The 18144-nt window shown below is 37.1% G+C and overlaps 1 protein-coding gene across 2 annotated transcripts; it reads left to right on the forward strand.

Annotated features, from left to right (window-relative positions):
- Positions 1–958: 958 nt before the first annotated feature.
- LOC113673659 (LLGL scribble cell polarity complex component 2) lies at positions 959–18064 on the forward strand. Of its 2 annotated transcripts, XM_027190075.2 has the most exons (19): positions 959–1157; positions 1249–1346; positions 2636–2717; positions 5598–5716; positions 6200–6343; positions 7126–7198; positions 7774–8212; positions 8582–8651; positions 8799–8946; positions 9063–9130; positions 9888–10197; positions 10387–10648; positions 11284–11544; positions 11790–12011; positions 12522–12903; positions 13580–14243; positions 14733–14798; positions 15309–15352; positions 17227–18064. In XM_027190075.2, the coding sequence occupies exons 1-18, from the start codon at positions 1071–1073 to the stop codon at positions 15327–15329; spliced, it is 3516 nt and encodes a 1171-aa protein (XP_027045876.2). In that variant the 5' UTR covers positions 959–1070; the 3' UTR covers positions 15330–15352; positions 17227–18064. The 2 variants fall into 2 exon arrangements, with proteins under 2 accessions (XP_027045876.2, XP_027045875.2); XM_027190074.2 differs by lacking the exon at positions 15309–15352.
- The last annotated feature ends 80 nt before the right edge of the window (positions 18065–18144 follow it).

Here is an 18144-nt window from a genome sequence, read left to right on the forward strand (position 1 = left end):
TGCGTTACTAAACATTGTCAGGTAGATAGTATTCAATTATAATCAGACAAGGCATGTCTCACCATAAGACCTTTGTCCTGTTCTCTTTACTAAATAAAGAGGGTTTTAATTCGTCCCAGCGGTCACGTTTTAAACACGTTTAGGTCATGTTCGTTATCGCTCGAGTTTCCGAAAAAAAAATCATAGGGTTTTTACAGTTGAATGCTTTATGGGATTAGAAAGGAACCTGTTCAGAAGTTTGCTGAGACCAAGATGTTTTCAAAATAGAGATCTTCCGAAAATGTTTGATTATGTGTAAACGGCGGTCGTAAGGGCGTTCTGTATTAAGACAAAACAATTCAACAAAACTATCCCAGCTCACTTGAAGTGAAACGTCCTTAAAGCTAAGTTATATCTTTTTTGAAAAAATATGCATATTTATAAGGAACCCTCTCGACACGTGGAAAGTATTGGGTAATCTGTTCGAAAAGGTAATCAGACATGATACAATTTATTTTCTTTCTCCTGGTTTATCGAAAATTCACGATATCATGTGCAAAGTCTGAACTAAACCAAATAAAATATTCGCAGTAGGGAGCATGGAATACGTGCGGTTCACAATTTAGCATACTTTTGCCCGCAATTGAAAGGGCGCGCGGACACACGTAAGGCAAAAAATGTTGGAGCCTGTCAAAATTAACTCGTATACAATACATCCTGATCACGCGCCCCTAAACAAATATTTGTCACAAAAGACACTGCATGTCAACTTTCCCAGCCGTAATTTATTCATGAAGAGAAATTCAGAGCAGTTTGAACTTCTACGTTTTGTTTGAAGAGTACTTTTGAAGCCAATCGCCTGCAGCTGAAGTGTTCTTTCGGCGCGCTTTTTAATCATGATATGCAATCTCATTGGTCCCAGCCGGTTTGATTGACAGGATGTCACATGACTCGAACTCAACTTCGCTAAGGCGTGATTGATTTTCAAACGAGTCTTTCGCTTGCAGTCTCAGTTACTCCAACCTTCCTAATAAATTATTCGTCTGTGAAGTCGCCGCGTTTGGTTCTGTTGGAAGGCGACTACTTCAACCATGTTTAAGTTTTTTTCGAGGACAAGGGATAGGAGTTCCGGACATTTGAAGGACAAACTTGGTCAGGATCTGTTTTTGTTCAACAAGGTAAGTTTTGGCGGTTTCTTGCCTTCTCTTTGAATAGATTATGATAACTCCAGGGACATGTGCTTTTATAAATACCCTAAATTTCTTGCAGGCTGTGGAACATGGCTTTCCACCAAAACCTTCGGCAATCGCTCACGATCCTGAACTGAACTTGTTGGCTATTGGAACAAGCAATGGGCTGCTAAAAATGTATCCTTTGTTGCAAAGCTTTAAAGCTTAACCTGTGGAGCTATAGCTCTCCGTAAACCAGACAGTGTGCTTGGCTTTGTCTCCGAACCGTCTATGACACTTAGACGGAATGTAAGGTTTAGGAAGGCAAGGAATTGCAAAAACCTCCTCATCAGTGTTGTTTGTGGACCCAGGAAGCCTATCCTACATCCATCAATTCGTAGTCACAAGAAATTATGATTTTATAATTGGACATGTAAGGGATTAGTTCGAATACACCTCTCAAATGCAGCGCTTTTGAGCTGTTCAAATTTTAACTTTGACCGTTCAGTTGCCTGTGATATTGTTTTTACCTTCAACTTGCCAAAACGAATGTCTCGTGATTCCTTAGTTACAATGAAATCTACCACCAAGACATTGCGAACCTTCACAACCCTCCCTTCTTAAGAATATTTTATAGCAGCCTATCGTTATTTTGCACGCACTACACTTGATTCCAAGACGAAATCACACTAGAAATATTCATCCCAAGTTTCCGAATGTGGTAGTTTACTTAAAAGCATTTATGGATTTCTAAAATGGCTGAAATCTTCGGCTTAAATCGTACATAATAGCCTCGATCTTCCATTCCTCCTTGTGCCATCACACGTGTCCTAAGCTAAAAACTTCGATCAATTGTTCGAATGTTTCCCGCATTTGCTTCCGTGAAGGTCTGTTTTCGTGATATAATTGGTTTCATGTGCACGTTTTGGAAGTAACTGTGTTGTTTCCAGAAATCCAACAAAAATGATCTTTGATCACGTAGAGGTAGCCTTCGCTTCGCTTCGCTCCACAGATACAGTGATGTACTTGCAAAAACCCTCTCTTTGTCTGTTGCTACGATATAAATTTTATTTTTGCAAGTGAACCAGCGTGTCGTTTGGTTTAAATAATACTAAATGATGAGGCTATTGTGGTTTCAAGCGGGGCGAAAGGAAAGAACGAGTGAAGTATCTTATCAACTCAAGTTTCTCTGATCATTATGAAGACCCAAGCAAAATTCTGCTTTTTGCGTTCGATTTTTTCTTCGACATGGTTCCAAACATAATTTAGGACAGCCCTGACTTGAAGTTAGGAACTAAGAATATCTCTTGACGCTAATTTACTTTATTTTGCTCTTGTCTACGAGTAGCACAAGAGTCCTTGTAAAGTTCAGTCTCTAAAAAACTGGATCAGGTATTTCAGTCACGCGCGGGGCATCATTTTGTTTATTGCATATTTTCCCACGCGTCTTCGCCTCTTCTTCTATTGCTTCTTGACTTTTCTGTTAGCTATGGCCGACCTGGCGTGGAACTTTCCGCTCGTCATCAACTGGAAACGGTGATTCAAGAGTTACATTTTCTGCCAGAACAAGTAAGTCATCCGGTCACTCCTATCATACTTGATCGTGTTTAAAACTCGCTCGACTGAAATCGACAGAGGGGAAAATTGAGGGTGTGTGATAGTAGGGTGGGGCTTCGCAACGAATTTACTCCAGAAGCATCCGCTTTTTCGCCAGGAAAAATCCAGAATTTGTCACTATTGTGTTAAACATGGTTTCGAAACTCTTCTTCACCCAGATTAAGCTTGTCTTCGTACTTGCTCCGTAATCAGGAAATCAATATAAGCTTATTTATTTTGACTTGATCTAGAATAAATTTAGGTGTTAGTTTCAAACATCAGACTGTCCAATGTCTATTTTTGTAATGTCGTGCGGCAGTAAAGCTGATAGAACATTTTATTTCCTCGCTTCACACATCTTAAATTTCTTTCACTTTTTGCTCACTTGTGATGAAATTCGAAAAATCATCTGGAATGTAAACAAAGGTTCTAGAATTTATCCAAGGATTGATATTGGCCATTGTCTTGAAATGAATAAAACCATTTGTGGTTGTGAATGGATTAGGTTGTCTATCGGTACATTTCTTTTTCTCTTCTTTCTTTTTGTGGCTTTAAGAGTTTTAGTAGAGGTGTAAAGCATTGTCCTAGCACTGATGTGCTGAGAGGCATTTTGTGATTAGCTTAATGTGTTCAGGCAACATCTTCATTAGCTGTAGTGCATGAAGTAGCCTGTTACTTCTGGTACTTGTAGTTTGTGAAAAGCAAAAGTTATGAAGTACTGTTCTGTTTGTGTAGAATTTTTGGAGTTTCCATGCTTGTACTGAGAGTGATATTTCTCAGTTAGATCCTTTGTATTATAATTATTTTGAAAATGAAATTTCAAGCTTTTGCTGTTTTACATAATAGCAATTCTTAAATATTGACTCTGGTTTAACAGTTTAAGAAAATTAAGGTTTTCTGCACTACAAGAACCTGAAGCATACAAGTGTTTAGTTTGACTCATGCAAAATGTGAGGGAAGAAGCTCTTCTCTTTCCTCCAAGGGGTATTGCGGGCAACGGCAGCTAGATTTTACCACCACTAGTAGGTGTACAATGTCATTCATGTGACTAACCTGTCCAAAAAGAAATCAGGTTGGTGGTTGTTACATACGCTGTTGGAATTTGCTGGTAAACCTATAAGGTTACTGGATACTGAACCAAGACTCCTGGGTAAGAGCCTAAATCCCATAGTGTCTTCCCAGGAATTGACAATCTATACAAGAAAACAGGTCAGGAAACTAGCAAAAATGTTGGGAGAGACTTCAGTATTCCCTGGACACATTAACAGCTAGCAATTTTAACAGCTACTTGTTCTTGTAGTGCAAATTATGTTGATTAGACTAATCAGTAAAATACTTGTCTTGATTAAAAAAAAAAAAATTTTTTTTTAGGCTTTCTTATCTATGATTGGTTAACAAATAATCTCTGGAAAACATAATAAGTACCATTTGAAAGAGTAGCACCCCATTGAAGCACTCTTGTTTGTCACAAGACTTAATTATAGGAAGAAGTAAGAATTGATAATTCACTGTTAATTCCTAGAAGTGATTGATATGTAACTTCTCCCCATAATATCCATTCACTATCTAGCAAAAAGGCAATGAGAATACTGAAACTTATCAGGTAGCGGTTGTTGTCTTGATCCAACACCAAATTCTCATAACTAATAAACAAGGAAAGTGTTGCAGCTTGAAGGAAGAATTGACAATCAGATAGTGAGAGTTGAGCTGTTAACACAGTTAAGGCTTGTGCTCAGGGATTGGATGTAACTGAAAGCTTTTCTGAGGCTACAGTCCCCATACCTAAATGTACCCACACAACATTTTGAGAGATTTTTCATTTTCCCTTTTTCCATCTCTGTCAAGTATCTCCCATTTGTGGCAGTTTTTATGAAAGTCTATCAACAAAACTGAACATTTGAATGTGTTGATGATCAGTGATATTGGCCTATCTTAGGTAAATTAATTCATAGTACTAGTCAACTCATTTCAAAACATCAGAAACACTCTTGAAGCATTTGAGCTGTGCAGGAGTGCTGTGGAATATTGAAGCAAAGTGGAAGAGCTTTCAAGTAATGTTTACAAGCAGTATTTGCAGTTCAATGTAACATAACACTTAACTAGAAAAAATTGATATTAGACCTTAGCTATTAGCAATTCTTAACATTGAGAAAATGATCTGTTTAATGACTGACATGCCTTATAACTAAGTTGAAGCCTTTATTTCTCAAGTTAAGGTAATACATGCAAACTTGCTCAATCATTGTGAAAATCCATGCATTTTGGCATATGCAAAATTTATGAAATCTGTGATAACACTGTTTTTTTTTGTTTTGTTTTTTTTCCCAAGATTAATTACATAGGAATCTGTTTCAGCACCATCAATTTGCAGATTCTTGTACAGTTCATTGTTTTAATGTGAAGATCATTTAAGTTTTAAGAGGACTGGAGTTTACGTCAGCAACATTGCATGAAATAATCTTTTGGGCTTCTTTTCAAGTGTGGATAGTTTTAAAATAACATTTAATGCATTTTATTTTTGTTTGCAAGGGTTATTGTCTTCTGTTAATCCCGTAAATTCATGCATATGATCAATGATGATCCACAGGTTGTCCTTACTTTGATATGCATAGGCTGGTAAATATCTGTGCAAAAATAACAATTACTGTGCTGAGTTCTGTATCCTTAAAAAAAACACAAAAAAGATATAGCATACTGTCTGCTATTTTGCTATGAAGTTTTTGATTTCCCTCTTCCCTAATCTAATTGTTTTTGTTTTGTTTTGTTTTTTTTTTTACTCTAGTGACAAATTTTGGTTTTGGTTAACTTAATGTTCTTGTAACCTCTAGCATGTTTTCCTTCTGTGATTTTTAGGGACGTATCATAAGTGTTTGTGATGATGGAGAACAAAACACTATTCATCTTTGGGAGGTTAACAAAAAAGAGGGGAAGTCAGTTCTGGAGGAAGTCAAAACATGTACACTGGAGGGAAGGTAGACTTTAAAATAAACTTTGTGTGAGCCAAATTCTTCAACAACAATTATTTCCATTTGGCACACTGCCAGTCTGACAGACATTGTACAGAGTTGTAAACATGAAATAATTTTTTTCATTCTATGAAATGTAAAATTCCTACCATCTCTTAGTAAGAGACAAATACCTTGTATAACCATAAAAAAATAATGAATGACCTGCATTGCATGTATTTTTCTTCCTGTTTGTGCATACAGCATATTACTTCTCTTTGAAATTATAATCTAGAACATTTGTGCAACTTTTATAATTAAATTAAAATATTTTCCAGCCAGATTTTGATCTTCTGTAATAGTTGAAATAAAGTTTCATGAGTTTCGCCATATTTTATTTTTGAACACTTCATGATTTACGCCTTCTCTCCCTGCTGTGCTCAGCTTCGTTATCTGTGGGATCTTGCACCATTTCTCATGTTAATTTTGCCTTTTGTCTGGTGATTTCAGACTCAAAAAGATCTCTGTGTGCTGTCTGTCCATGAAAACCAACCGTCTTTACCTGGGAACAGAAGGTGGTAACATCTATCTGCTGGATATAAACTCATTTGAACTTCAAGAATACATCATTTACCAGGATGTTGTCATGCAAAGGTTTGTGTCATGCTTCCAAAGGTGCATTTTTATAATAGATTTTATATTTATGCAAATCAAAAATGTGTTCTTTTGATATTCAGTTTTCTTAAAATAACCATGACCATTTGGTGGTCTCATTTTCCTATTAATGGAATATTTTCTATCCATTTGAAAAATCAGGAAAGCACATGCTGGCGTGTGATTTTAATAGAGAAATAATACAAATATTGTATAGAGTGCAATATTTTATGTCTTGAAAGTCTTGGATACTCCCCAAGAAAAAAGAGAAGTAGAAAGAAAGTCATAGTCTGTATTGCTATAGGAAAAAATTTTTAGTAGTAGGCAAAGTAAACACAGTTTGTATATTTGTATCAGTTGAGGTCACATAAGGAAAGGGAAAAAGGAAAAAGATTACAGATTAGGGGGTTGAAATTATCTCAAAAACAAACACAGGAAGACTTTCAGACTTTGAACTGGCCTTCTTTAGTTTAAAAAGTAGCAAAAGATAAGAGATTGGGCAGATTTTGAACAAGTGTTTCGAAATTCTAAATGTTTTCACTGATCCAATTTTTGGGTTATTTTACCCTTTTTTGAGTGATTAAGCTTCAGCATGTTTATTCAAGGCAGTCAGATTTGGCAAGCTGTTCATTTTTTGTTTTTGTTTTTTTTTATTTCAATAAAATGAAAAATATTTAAGTTAAAGTTCCATGTAAGAATATATCATTCTGATGTGGATAATAAAACAGCTTCAGGATGCAGAACAATAAGTGAGCTTCCTCTGAAATTTAAATTTACTGCAGTGTCCAGGAAGAAAGCAAGACAAATGCAGGATCTGTTGAAGCTATTCAGGAACATCCAGAGGATTCTAACAAGGTTAGAAGACATGCTATTAGAATGTTGTCACATTGTATTTTATTGTGTCTTGGTGGCCCATTTAATTTTTGGGTGAACTTTATACTGAGCAGTTTATAAGATAGTAAGATTTTAGATAGCAAAATAAGGAAATGTTTGGTGAAAATACTCTACAGAGAACCTCTTCTTGTTCCCTGTTATAACTATGCAAGACTAAAAATGTATCAAAATTGTGTGAAATGTTTCAGTAATATTTTACAGGGGTACAAATGAACCCACAACCAATGGAAATGACTTAGGATAGGGAAGGCTTACTCAGATTTCAAATAACAATTTTGATCAACTGCAGTTGAGTTTTGTCAGATGCACAAGACCAAAGCAGTTTTATTGTAAGAAAAAAAATTTATCCTACACTTTCCCTACAGTACTTAGATTTGATTTGTAAGGTGTGTAATGCAGGGTACATACTCGGTTAGAGTAGAAAAGAAAGAGAAGGAATAATATAGATGATCCTTAAAATACTAAGAAATTTTACCTTATCCAATGTTTTACATGTAGATAGAGCAAACCCGAGTTATCATTTTCCTTTTCTTTAGATCCTAATTGGCTATAAGAAGGGTTTGGTTGTCTTGTGGAATCACGAGCGATGCAGTGTTCAAGCCACCTTCAGCATTCAATCCTCTGATCAGCCACAGGAGGTCGAAAGTCTCAGTTGGCATGCAGATGGAACCAAGTTCATTAGTGCTCATGGTGATGGCAGTCTGACGAGGTGGTCACTGGAGGGAAGCTTAGAGATTCCCAAGGCTGTCACTCCCCTGGGACCATTCCCTTGCAAAGCCATCACAAAAGTGGAGTGGAGTGACTCTTCTGTGTTCTTCAGCGGCGGAATGCCAAGGGCCAGCTATGGAGATCGACACTGTGTCTCTCTGATTCAGGATGCCAACTTGGTTGAAGGAGGTGACAACACTCCTCAAGTGGCTTTTGATTTCACTTCACGTGTGATGGACTTCTTTACTGTGAAAGCCAATGGGGCAGGTAAATTTTAAAAAAAAAGCTTTTTTGCATTTTCAGTGTCTGCTTTTTTGATTGGAAGGTGCACAGTGATTGCAGCCTAATCATCAATTTTGTAATTGTGTTTGTATTGTCATGAGTAAAGCATGTTATTTCAGCCTTTGGTTTATTTCTTTTTTATCAGATTGCACAGTAACCCAATGATTGTTGTGTTTTAGTCAGTATCAAGCAATTTATCCAGTCATGTGCTAACCAGTTCCAATATGGTTAGCTCCGAGACCCCAAGTGAACCCCTTATTGTTCTTCACTGCTCTCCTTCATCTGATCCTTACGCAGCCCTTTATCTTAATCAGAAATTTTCTGTTGAAAATTGACTGTGTGTTCTTTCAATAGATCCAGCTTACTTGGTTGTGCTATGTGAAGAAGAATTAGTTGTCATTGACTTGGTCACCAAGGAGGCAGGGTGAGACAAAGCCCTTCATGTAATAAAATACCTCAATACCATTTTTATAGATATTAAAAAAACCTTCTGTGTATGTCTTTAGTTAAAAGCTTTGTGTAAATCATTTTTTTAATTTGTATTCTCACTGAGTTTTTTTTTTCTTCACAGGTTCCCCACCTTCATGAAACCCTACTTGGTGTGCCTGCATTCTTCCCCCATCACATGTTCATATCATTGCCACGACTGTCCTCAAAGTGTGTTTGATCAGTTATTGACTGCTGGGAAGAAACAACTTCAAGTGGACTTCTCAAATGAGGTATGTGCAGTGTCAGAAACTCCTATTCTAAAAAGTTGGACATTTGAAATGTACAAAGGTTGTTGTTTGCGATAAAATTGATTTTATTAAAATGAGCTCTACTTTGGTCACCACAGAGTTGGCCCATAACAGGAGGCAAGGCACTGATAGAAGATGATGAAACCAAGGATCTGCTGATTACTGGGTAAGCTTTTTGTTTAATAGCAGAATTATTTCTATGGTCCATGAATTACAATGCATCTGTTTTGGATTCATGAAAGTCAACAGTCAGCCAAATTTGTCTGTTATTCAGGGTGGCTTAGGTTTTAGTAACTTGGGGTGCTCAGCTCTGAAAATCTGTCTTAAAAACAGAATTATACAAGAACATTAATGACAAAAGTTAATAGACAGTGGAGGGGTAAGTCTGGTATTGCCTTATCCTTATCCTTATATACTCTCAAGAAAGTCTGCCTTCTAAGAAAAATTATTTAAAAACCTTGACAGGCCTAGCTGAAATGTTGTTTTCTGTGTTGTTATACTCATGTGTTAACCCTTAAACTCCCATGAGCTAACAAGACGTAATTTCTACCCATAATACTAATAGAATATCAAACAGAGAAGTGATGAGAGTGAAGAAGAGTATCAATTAGGGGATTATGAGTTGATGTAATACCAAATTCCCCTTACTAGCTTCATAAGATCAGTGCAGCAGACAATAAGAATTGTTAATGAGACCAAATTACTTGTATATAGTTTCTGACACTTCAAGACCAACATGTAATAAACAAGGTTTAATTGAAGACACCAGTGTTTCTTTTCTTTACAACTTTATGACAAGGTGAAAGGTTAAATGAAAGACTGAGAGATAAACCAAACAAAACACTGAACCACGTAATTTCAATAAGTACCTTAATTGTTCTTGGAAAGCAACCAGCTTTTTTTCCTTTGTATTTCTTCAACAGGCATGAAGATGGTTCCATCAATTTCTGGGATGTGTCACAGCTTGAAATGCAGCTCATCTACACCCTTCACACTGCCAAGTATTTTGTTGGGGAACATGAAGGTCATGATTCTGAGCCCAGGGATGCGGAAGAAGAAGTTTGGCCACCATTTAAGAAAGTTGGTAACTACTCTCCTTACTCTGATGATCCACGATTTGCTGTGACCAAGATCATCATGTCTCCAAAGTCAAAGACTCTGACAGCTGCTGGTAATGGAGGGCAGGTCCTCATTTTTGACCTATGTGAAGAAGAGACTAGTGTGGAAGCACAGGTATGAGCAGTCAGGACTAAAGAAATAGCTAGTGATTATTTCTTCATGGAACTAATTGTGACCCATCGGCAGGCAATTAAAACAATTGGTTTTGAACATTGTTCAGGAGGTGTTCTGACAATTTGTTTATTTTTCCTCATTCAAATGCACAAACAACATGTAACTGAAATGATTTGTTCTATCTATCAGATGGTCGAGATTGACTTCACTGAAGACAAGGAAAATTTCCAGTGGAAAGGACATGGCCCTTTGCTTCCCAAGGAAGGTTCAATCACTGTTCCTGCAGGATTTAAACTGCAAACTGGTCTTCAGCTCATTCCAGCAGCACCAGTCAGTGCACTTGTTGTGGAAGCACGCTGGGGACTCTTGGCAGCTGGAACTGTCCATGGCTTTATTGTGTATGATTATCTTAGCAAGAAGACTGTTACAACAAAATGGACTGTCAGCCAAGGTAAGAGTGGAGTTTTGAAATCCACTTGAACAAAGTATTGGGAATTGGACTCTAAAAGTTGCATGTTTTCTTCTCAAACCATTTCAACTTTTTTGTTACTGATTTTTACCTCCTGATGTTAATCCTTTGACACCTAATAGTGACCAAGAAAGAATTTCTCCTTACAATATCAATACAATCTCAAGTAGAAAAGTGATGGAAATGTAGAAAAATATCAATGAGTGGATTATCACTTGATTCAAAACCAAATTCTCTAAACTAAAATTATAAGCAATATATGGCAGACAGTAAGAAGAATTACTAAAGAGATCATAGGAGTGAAAGGGTTAACCCTTTGACTGATAGAAGTGGCTAAAAAGGAATTTCTGTGGAAAATATGGATTTATTTTGAAACAGAAAGGTGATAAGAAGAAAGAAAGGGAAAAAATAAAATTTAGGATAATTTTTGGATTTAATGCCAAATTTTCAGAACCAAAGCTTGTAGGGAATATGTGGCTGATGATCTAGAAATCAGCACTTAGATTAGTGGTATGATACATCTAGATTTTTCTTTTGAACTTTACATTGAATTCTTAGGTAAATGTGATATAAATCTATATACTAACAACTCCAATTTGTGTTTTTTCTTTTCAAAGAAACTGATAATGGAGAGCATCTTTCCAGACGTAAATCCCTCAAAGAGAGCATTCGAAGATCCTTCCGGCGGTTACGTTCTCGTAGAGGATCCCGAGGGGCTGCAGATAGGACCCCCAAGAAAGAAGGAGAAGCTCCAGCCTCTCCTACGCCAGAGGCTGTGGCTTCACCAGTGTCCCGCCTTGTTGAGGAAAACCGTGTTGATGAGAGCGTCTTAAGTATGGTGCGCTGTTTGTACTTTGTGGACACTTACATCAGAGATGGTAAGAAGTCACTCTGTTATTGGTTCTAAAACAACTGCAGCATACACAGAAGACTTTTTTCTTTTACTGTCTTAAAGTTTGGATGAAGAAAACTTTCTCTTTTTGCCCAACCATGGCTATTTTTGTGGTCATGGATTTCAGTTATCACAAAACTACATGTAGTTTCACCACAACTATTTCTAATACCAGTTACCTTGAATCTTCCTTCTGGCATTAACTGGATATCCATCTGTGTTTATCTTCAGGGGTGCACCACTGCCCTTCTCTCTGGGCTGGAACAAATGCCGGTCACATTTATGTGTGTTATTTGACCATCCCTGAGGAAGAGAAGAGATCTGAGGAGGAAGTGCAGGTGGAGATTGGAAAAGAGATCAAACTGAAACACAAAGCACCAGTTGTGTCCATGTTTGTGGTTGACAAAGATGGATTGCCACTTCAAGGAGATATTATTGAGGATAATGAAAAAGGTAATTTTCAGCTGGGCCATTGTGCCCGGTTCTGAGACACTCAATGGGGAGAAGAAATTAGCCACTTGCCTCAAGAACTGAGTACATTTTTCTTTTTGAGCTTTGGTTGGAGATCCAGGGGACTGAGTGGTTCAAAGTTACTTTCCTCCTAGAAAACCTGGTAGCAAAATAAAAATTGATAGACTCGTTGTCTTTGCTGCTTATGTTTAGTTTTTTATTAGCTTCTGATTAGCTTGCCTCTTCTCAAAACAACAGCAATCTTGAGAAATCTCTCGTGTTCGTGTTTTGTTTTTTGTTTTCAATGCAGCATTGAAGTGGTAGAGAATGCAGACTTGATTCAACTGCTAGTAAAAGTGAACACTGAATTGAGTACATGATTTTCATAAGAATATTTTCACAGAGCAAAATGATGTCTCCTACTTGTGTCATATTTTGTGACTGAGATAAAAATGCTCAAACAGCCTGCACTGAAAATCATTTGTGTCCCTTCTACTTTTCCCACTACCTTAGAGCCCGACATGAGTGGATCACACTCCCTAGTAATTTGCTCTGAGGAACAGTTTAAAGTGTTCAGTTTGCCACATTTGAAGGCCCGTAATAAAGAGAAGCTCACTGCAATTGATGGCTCTAGAGTGCGCAAGATTGGTCTGATCAACGTTAGAAGCAAGAATGACGATTCTGGAATGGTGTACCACTGCCTTGCATGTGTTAGCAATCAAGGGGATTTGATTGTTTATTCTATTCCAAACCTCAAAATGCAAGTCAAGGCCTCAGCAATGAGAAAGTCTGATGTGGATGCCATTAAATCCCTTGTGTTCTCCGTTAGTGGTCAAGGATTCTATCTCAGTTCACGAAGCGAAATGCAACGCTTTACTCTTTCTGCCACTGACTTGTAAGTGAGATTCATTTATGGATGGTTTAACCATTAGATTTCCACAATGATGTTATGATATAAGTGTAAAAAGTATACTCAGCACTTCATGAAATAACTCTTTCTATCTTGTATAATCATAACACTACACAACTTGTACCCAAATCTTTTATCTTCAAACTCTTGTTGTAAGAGTAATTAGTGTTAAAATCAAAAACAACGTAGCCACCAAAGCCACTCAGAACAATGGAAACTATTACAAAGAGCCTTGGAGAACTTAACCAAAAAGAAGTACATGTAAACTTTCTGAAGCGTGGGGAAACACGAGCTACCAAGTTGCCATTGGTATAAGTTTTGAATCTAACAAGGTCATTTGTTATTTATAACTGAGTTGATAATGTAAATTGGTCACCGTTTAGAGTTTCAAAGCTGACGTTTTGAGCGTTAGCCCTTCTTTTGCTCTGACGAAGGGCAAACGCTCGAAACGTCAGCTTTTGAACTCTCGATGATGGTCAATTTATGTTAGCAACTTAGTTGATAATGCCAAATTACCCTGTGATACTCTCCCACCGACGCAGCACCCCAGCTTCTTTGGAAACTTTTGGACCAATTGCATAGTTTAAGTCAAGTCAGTTTTAAGGGAGTATTACATACTGTTTGAAATCTGGTCTGAAGTTTTTCATCTGTTTCTCTACAGGTTGAAGCCAGACTGTGTGTTGGAACTTGCTGAAGGAATGAGACCTGCTGAACCAGAACCTGCAGTCGTTGAGGAAGAGGCAGAAGAGAAGAAATCCAGGAAGAGTTCAACTTCCAGTTCCTCGTCATCTTCTTCATCTTCCGACGATGAAAAAGATGAAGAGAAGAAGAAGGAGAAAAAAGAAAAGAAGATGAAGAAGAAAGCGAAGGCTGCTATAGAAGCTGTGGCCTCAGCGGAGGTTGCCACTGAAGTTGCTGCAGAAGTTGAAGAGAAGAAGGAGGAAGTAGAGGAGAAGAAAGAGGAAGTAGAGGAGAAAAAAGAAGAAGCAGAGGAGAAGAAGGATGAGATGGTTGTTAAGACCCAAGAAGTTATTGCTGTTCTCCCAGGTGAAGAAGGAACAAGGATATCAGAGAAAGTGTTCGTTTCCGAGGAACGATCGTACACCAAGCAGACATCTTCATCGGAGAAAGAAGGTTTCCCAGAACTGATGTTGAGTGGAGAAGATGGCACATTTTCTTCATCCACAGAAACGTCCTCCTCTTCATTTGTCACCACACGTGTTGTTAGCTCCAAGCAGGTCGTCACATCATCATCCACTACTCAACGAATTATCACATCGGAAGGATCTACAATTCAAGCGTTTGAAAATGGGGAATCTGAAAAGGTATATTTTCTAACATTAGAATCAAATTTTCACCCTTACATTCCCAAGATCTTATTGGTAATTCTCCCTGTTGTCTGCTATATGATGTTGGTTCTGAGAACAGGGAAGCGATCAGAGTTTTTCCTAAGGCAACCACTTTACCATTGAAGGCAACTTTTTGATAAATTGAGCATGGAGCTCTAGAATTTGATATTGAATCAACTAATAATCCCCTTAATTGATATTTTCTTTCTTCTTGCCACTTTTCCGTTTGATATTGTATTGATATTGTAAGGAGAAATTCTATCTTAGTCACTCACGAGAATAGAAGGATTAACTTATTAAGTGATTGGCTTTGTATGGATTGGATTTATGTGTTTTTCCTCTTTCATTAAACTGAATTTTTTTCTGCAACTTTCCCATCATTCTCGTTGTATTTTCAGTGGTCAAAGACCCAAGTACAGTGATCTGTTTAGTGTGTCTAATTAAAAGCTTTACTGTATGTTTCAGCTTATGTTGAATGAATCAGACTTGCAGAAAGCAGCTGAAGATATGATGAATGATGCTCATGACGAGGTAAGAAAATCATTTAACAACTTTCTGTCTTTAGTGAAGTGTTAACGTTAGAAAACTGTTGTTGGTTTGATAGGTCTGTCATATTGGTCACAAAGGAACAAAAACTTTGGTTGGTTCAGGTGCAACTTTTAAGACTAAGCGGCTCGCTTCGAGAATCATTCTGTAATAGGCAGATGTGTATGACCTACATTGGTTATGGATAACCGTGTTGGAATCGAAATAAGTCTTTGAACAGTGTTTGAGAAATAGTCACTTTTAATAGGCTATTTTCTTTTTCCTTTTTTTTTTTTTTTTTTTTTTTTTTTTTTCATTCTTGAGCATAGAATCGCTACCTTTGTGTTTAATGACTCTGACGTCAGTCACAACTTCTAACAACAGTCCTTCTCAGGACTAAACTCACCCAGACGTTTAGACCACATGATCACTTTTTTATTTTGTAAAGCAAGCTGCTGATAGTAATATTTGTTTTGTGTGCTGAGGAATGTTTATTTTTGCCATAATTGTTTTTAGGTTGAGCAAGCTTCCAGTTGAGAAAGGCAATCCTTTTAGAACAGGTCCGAGTGAAGTTATTTTCTTTCCATTAGTGGTTTTTACGTTGGCGTTTTTGTTCTGGTGTCGTTTTAAGTGTCCTCTCTCTCTGCTTGAGCTCGTTAATCTTTTTCCTTATAATTTTGTAAAAATTCAAACTACAGCGGCGTTACTGTAAATTAATTTTGCATTAATTTCTGTTTTGAGCTTCCATCACAGTCCTGAAAGTTTTCAGTTAAAAAAAAAATATATATTAAGTTGGGGCTTGTTTAAGAGCTAAAGAGATTGCTGTTTAAGTTTTTAAACCGTATTAACCCTTTGACCCCTTAGTGTGACCAGCATCTAATTTCTCCTTACAATATCAACCATGAATCACATTTAAAGGTTACGAGAATGAAGGAAATGATCACCTACTAAAGAAGCTATTTGTTTTAAAACAAGTTTTCCTTGTCAGCACCTTAGGAAAGATATAGAGAATCGTATGGAGAATTTGCATACTGATGATAAGGTGAAAGGGGTTTTAAATGAATTGGGTTGGCGGTCATTTAAGAGCTGAATAAAGTGCGGTTTAGGCTCATAAATTTTATCACAGAAGGAAAATTGTACAACACTCAACATGAACCAGGATGAAGTAAACTATGAAGTTCTGAAGGAAACTCAAATCAGCATTTTGGCATTTTTGTTGTGCTTGAATTTCTTAAGCTTTTTCATCTGGAGACTTAGAACGGGTTTTTACATTTCGTAAGACCTCTGATTCTAAGAATTATAAATATCTTAAACTTGTGTTACAGACCTACTTTTCAGGCCCATTTACAGTCTTAAACTGGTAGAGTGTTTAAACGTTTCAGTAAACCTTTCAAGTGTCTACCGTCCTTAGCCTAAGCTGACCAGTTAAAAATGACCATCTTCAAAGCTTAAAAAATTCCCTTGAGGGATCCTAAATACTAAACCTTATGACAAAATCTATCTGAAGTCTTCCTTAACAAACTTAAACGTAAGCCCCGACGTTTTTTTGTAAAAGAATTGTCAAAGAATAATCAATTTTTGTGTTAAACTTGTAAAAAATTAATTTTAATATTGTTCGGATTAATACTTTGTACTTTATAAGTTTTCTCACAATCTTGTTGGAATCTCTTCTTTTCATAAAATTTAATTGTGCGGGGGAACCTTTGCCAGATAGTCTACTTCGCACCCTTTGTTTGGTCCCGTCACGCAACTGGCAAGATGGGGAATGGAAGACATTGCATGGTGAGACGAAACAAGGGTTGTGAAAGAGACCACTCTTCCAGCTGGCAGTTCACAAGTAGTATATATTGTGAGAAGTAAATGTTAGTGGTAACAAGATGCTATTTATGTTTCAAATGAGTGTCATACAGCACATGTATTACAAAACAGGCATTAGAAAATGAACCAGCTAGACCTCAAAAGGGAGAATTAGAATCCTTACTAAGCTCAAAAGGCGTGAAATCAATTTTGTGTCAGTTAAGTTTTCAATATTGTTTAGTTAAAGTTGTCGCCCCAGTCTTATGACCCATTAGAAAGGAGCCTTTTCAGTCAACTGTGGTAAGAAATGGAGGATTAAATCCATTTCGTTCTGTGAATTGCGCCAACTTTTCAACCAATCGGATACAAAGTCAACACTAATCACGAAGTTATCGTCTCTTTTCTCGCGCTTCGGGCAATTTGATTTTAATGGCTGTCTGTGTCAATGCCATTTTGAATACGTTTTGACACTCAAATGAAAATCACCGAGTTGGTAGACAAGGTGAGCTTCCTGATGATTTAGTCGACTCCTGTGACAGAAGCATTGAAGCCGAAAGGCCTAACAAAGTTTGCCTGTATAGGATGATGTAGGAATACAGAAGTCTGACTTCAGCTCTTGTTTTTATTTCTTCTACAGATGGGTTCTATTGATTCTTCTGATAATGATAAAGAACTAACCTCAGCTAAAGGAAAAGGATTCAAGAGCCCTGGGAAACTATTTGTGAAGAGGAGCACTGGAGACGATACTGTCGAGACTGCAGGCTCCTGAATTTTGACTTTGGTGTTAGCCTTGTATTCAGTACCTTTTAGGGACACGCAATTTTGGCCCATTTTTTCTCTTTCTTTGTTTCTACTAGTGGATGGATAATCACAGTAGGCTTTTGGACGTTTTGTAGCCAACTGAGTTAAATAGCTTCACCAAGTAATTAGTTATCACAAAGAATTGTTCCTTTAATTGGTTAATGTAGTTTATTGTCAACGAGAATCAGACATAATTGTTAGATTAACGTGCATCACTTGAAAAGCAATGGTGACGAACTCCGAGTATGCAAGAGATTTAAATACAAAACAAGAATTGATTTTGCATATATGAATTTCAATCTCAGCTACGCCTCAACCATCTTGGACAAGGCATCTTTATTTAATTGATCCTCAACTGTATCAGTCTTTTTTTGTGCAAGAGGAGTTCTTTTTTTTTTCCTTTTTTTTTCCTTTTTTTTTTGTCAGGATATATTCTGAATGATATTTTCGCAAAGAAATGGCATGCTTTCCGTCTCCATTCATCTCAAAAATTCCCTATCGCTTTTCATTTTTGTTTTCTTAATTAGAGTGAACTTGTGGCTCGATTGTTTGCCTGTTCATGAGAAAGTGACAAGCATTTGTGCTTAGTCCAGTGCCTTACACTTGAATTAGGTTTTTAACTGTAGTATAATTGTTTTAAAGAGTGGCTCTAATTAAAGGTCGTTCTTGTTAAATCCACTTGTGTTCCTTCTTTAATACTGTAGTACTCCTGTCCCATGGTTGGTCTGCCCACCCACCGTAGTCGATCTAACAC

This window comes from Pocillopora damicornis, chromosome 10 (assembly GCF_964200805.1).
Source record: "Pocillopora damicornis chromosome 10, jaPocDami1.2, whole genome shotgun sequence".
NCBI classification, from domain to species: domain Eukaryota; kingdom Metazoa; phylum Cnidaria; class Anthozoa; order Scleractinia; family Pocilloporidae; genus Pocillopora; species Pocillopora damicornis.

Coding starts and splice junctions, on each gene's coding strand:
- LOC113673659 (XM_027190074.2), top strand. CDS start 1,071: ATGTTTAAGTTTTTTTCGAGGACAAGGGATAGGAGTTCCGGACATTTG. Junction 9,131..9,887: donor AAGGATCTGCTGATTACTGG/GTAAGCTTTTTG, acceptor TTTCTTCAACAG/GCATGAAGATGGTTCCATCA. Junction 10,649..11,283: donor AAAATGGACTGTCAGCCAAG/GTAAGAGTGGAG, acceptor TTCTTTTCAAAG/AAACTGATAATGGAGAGCAT.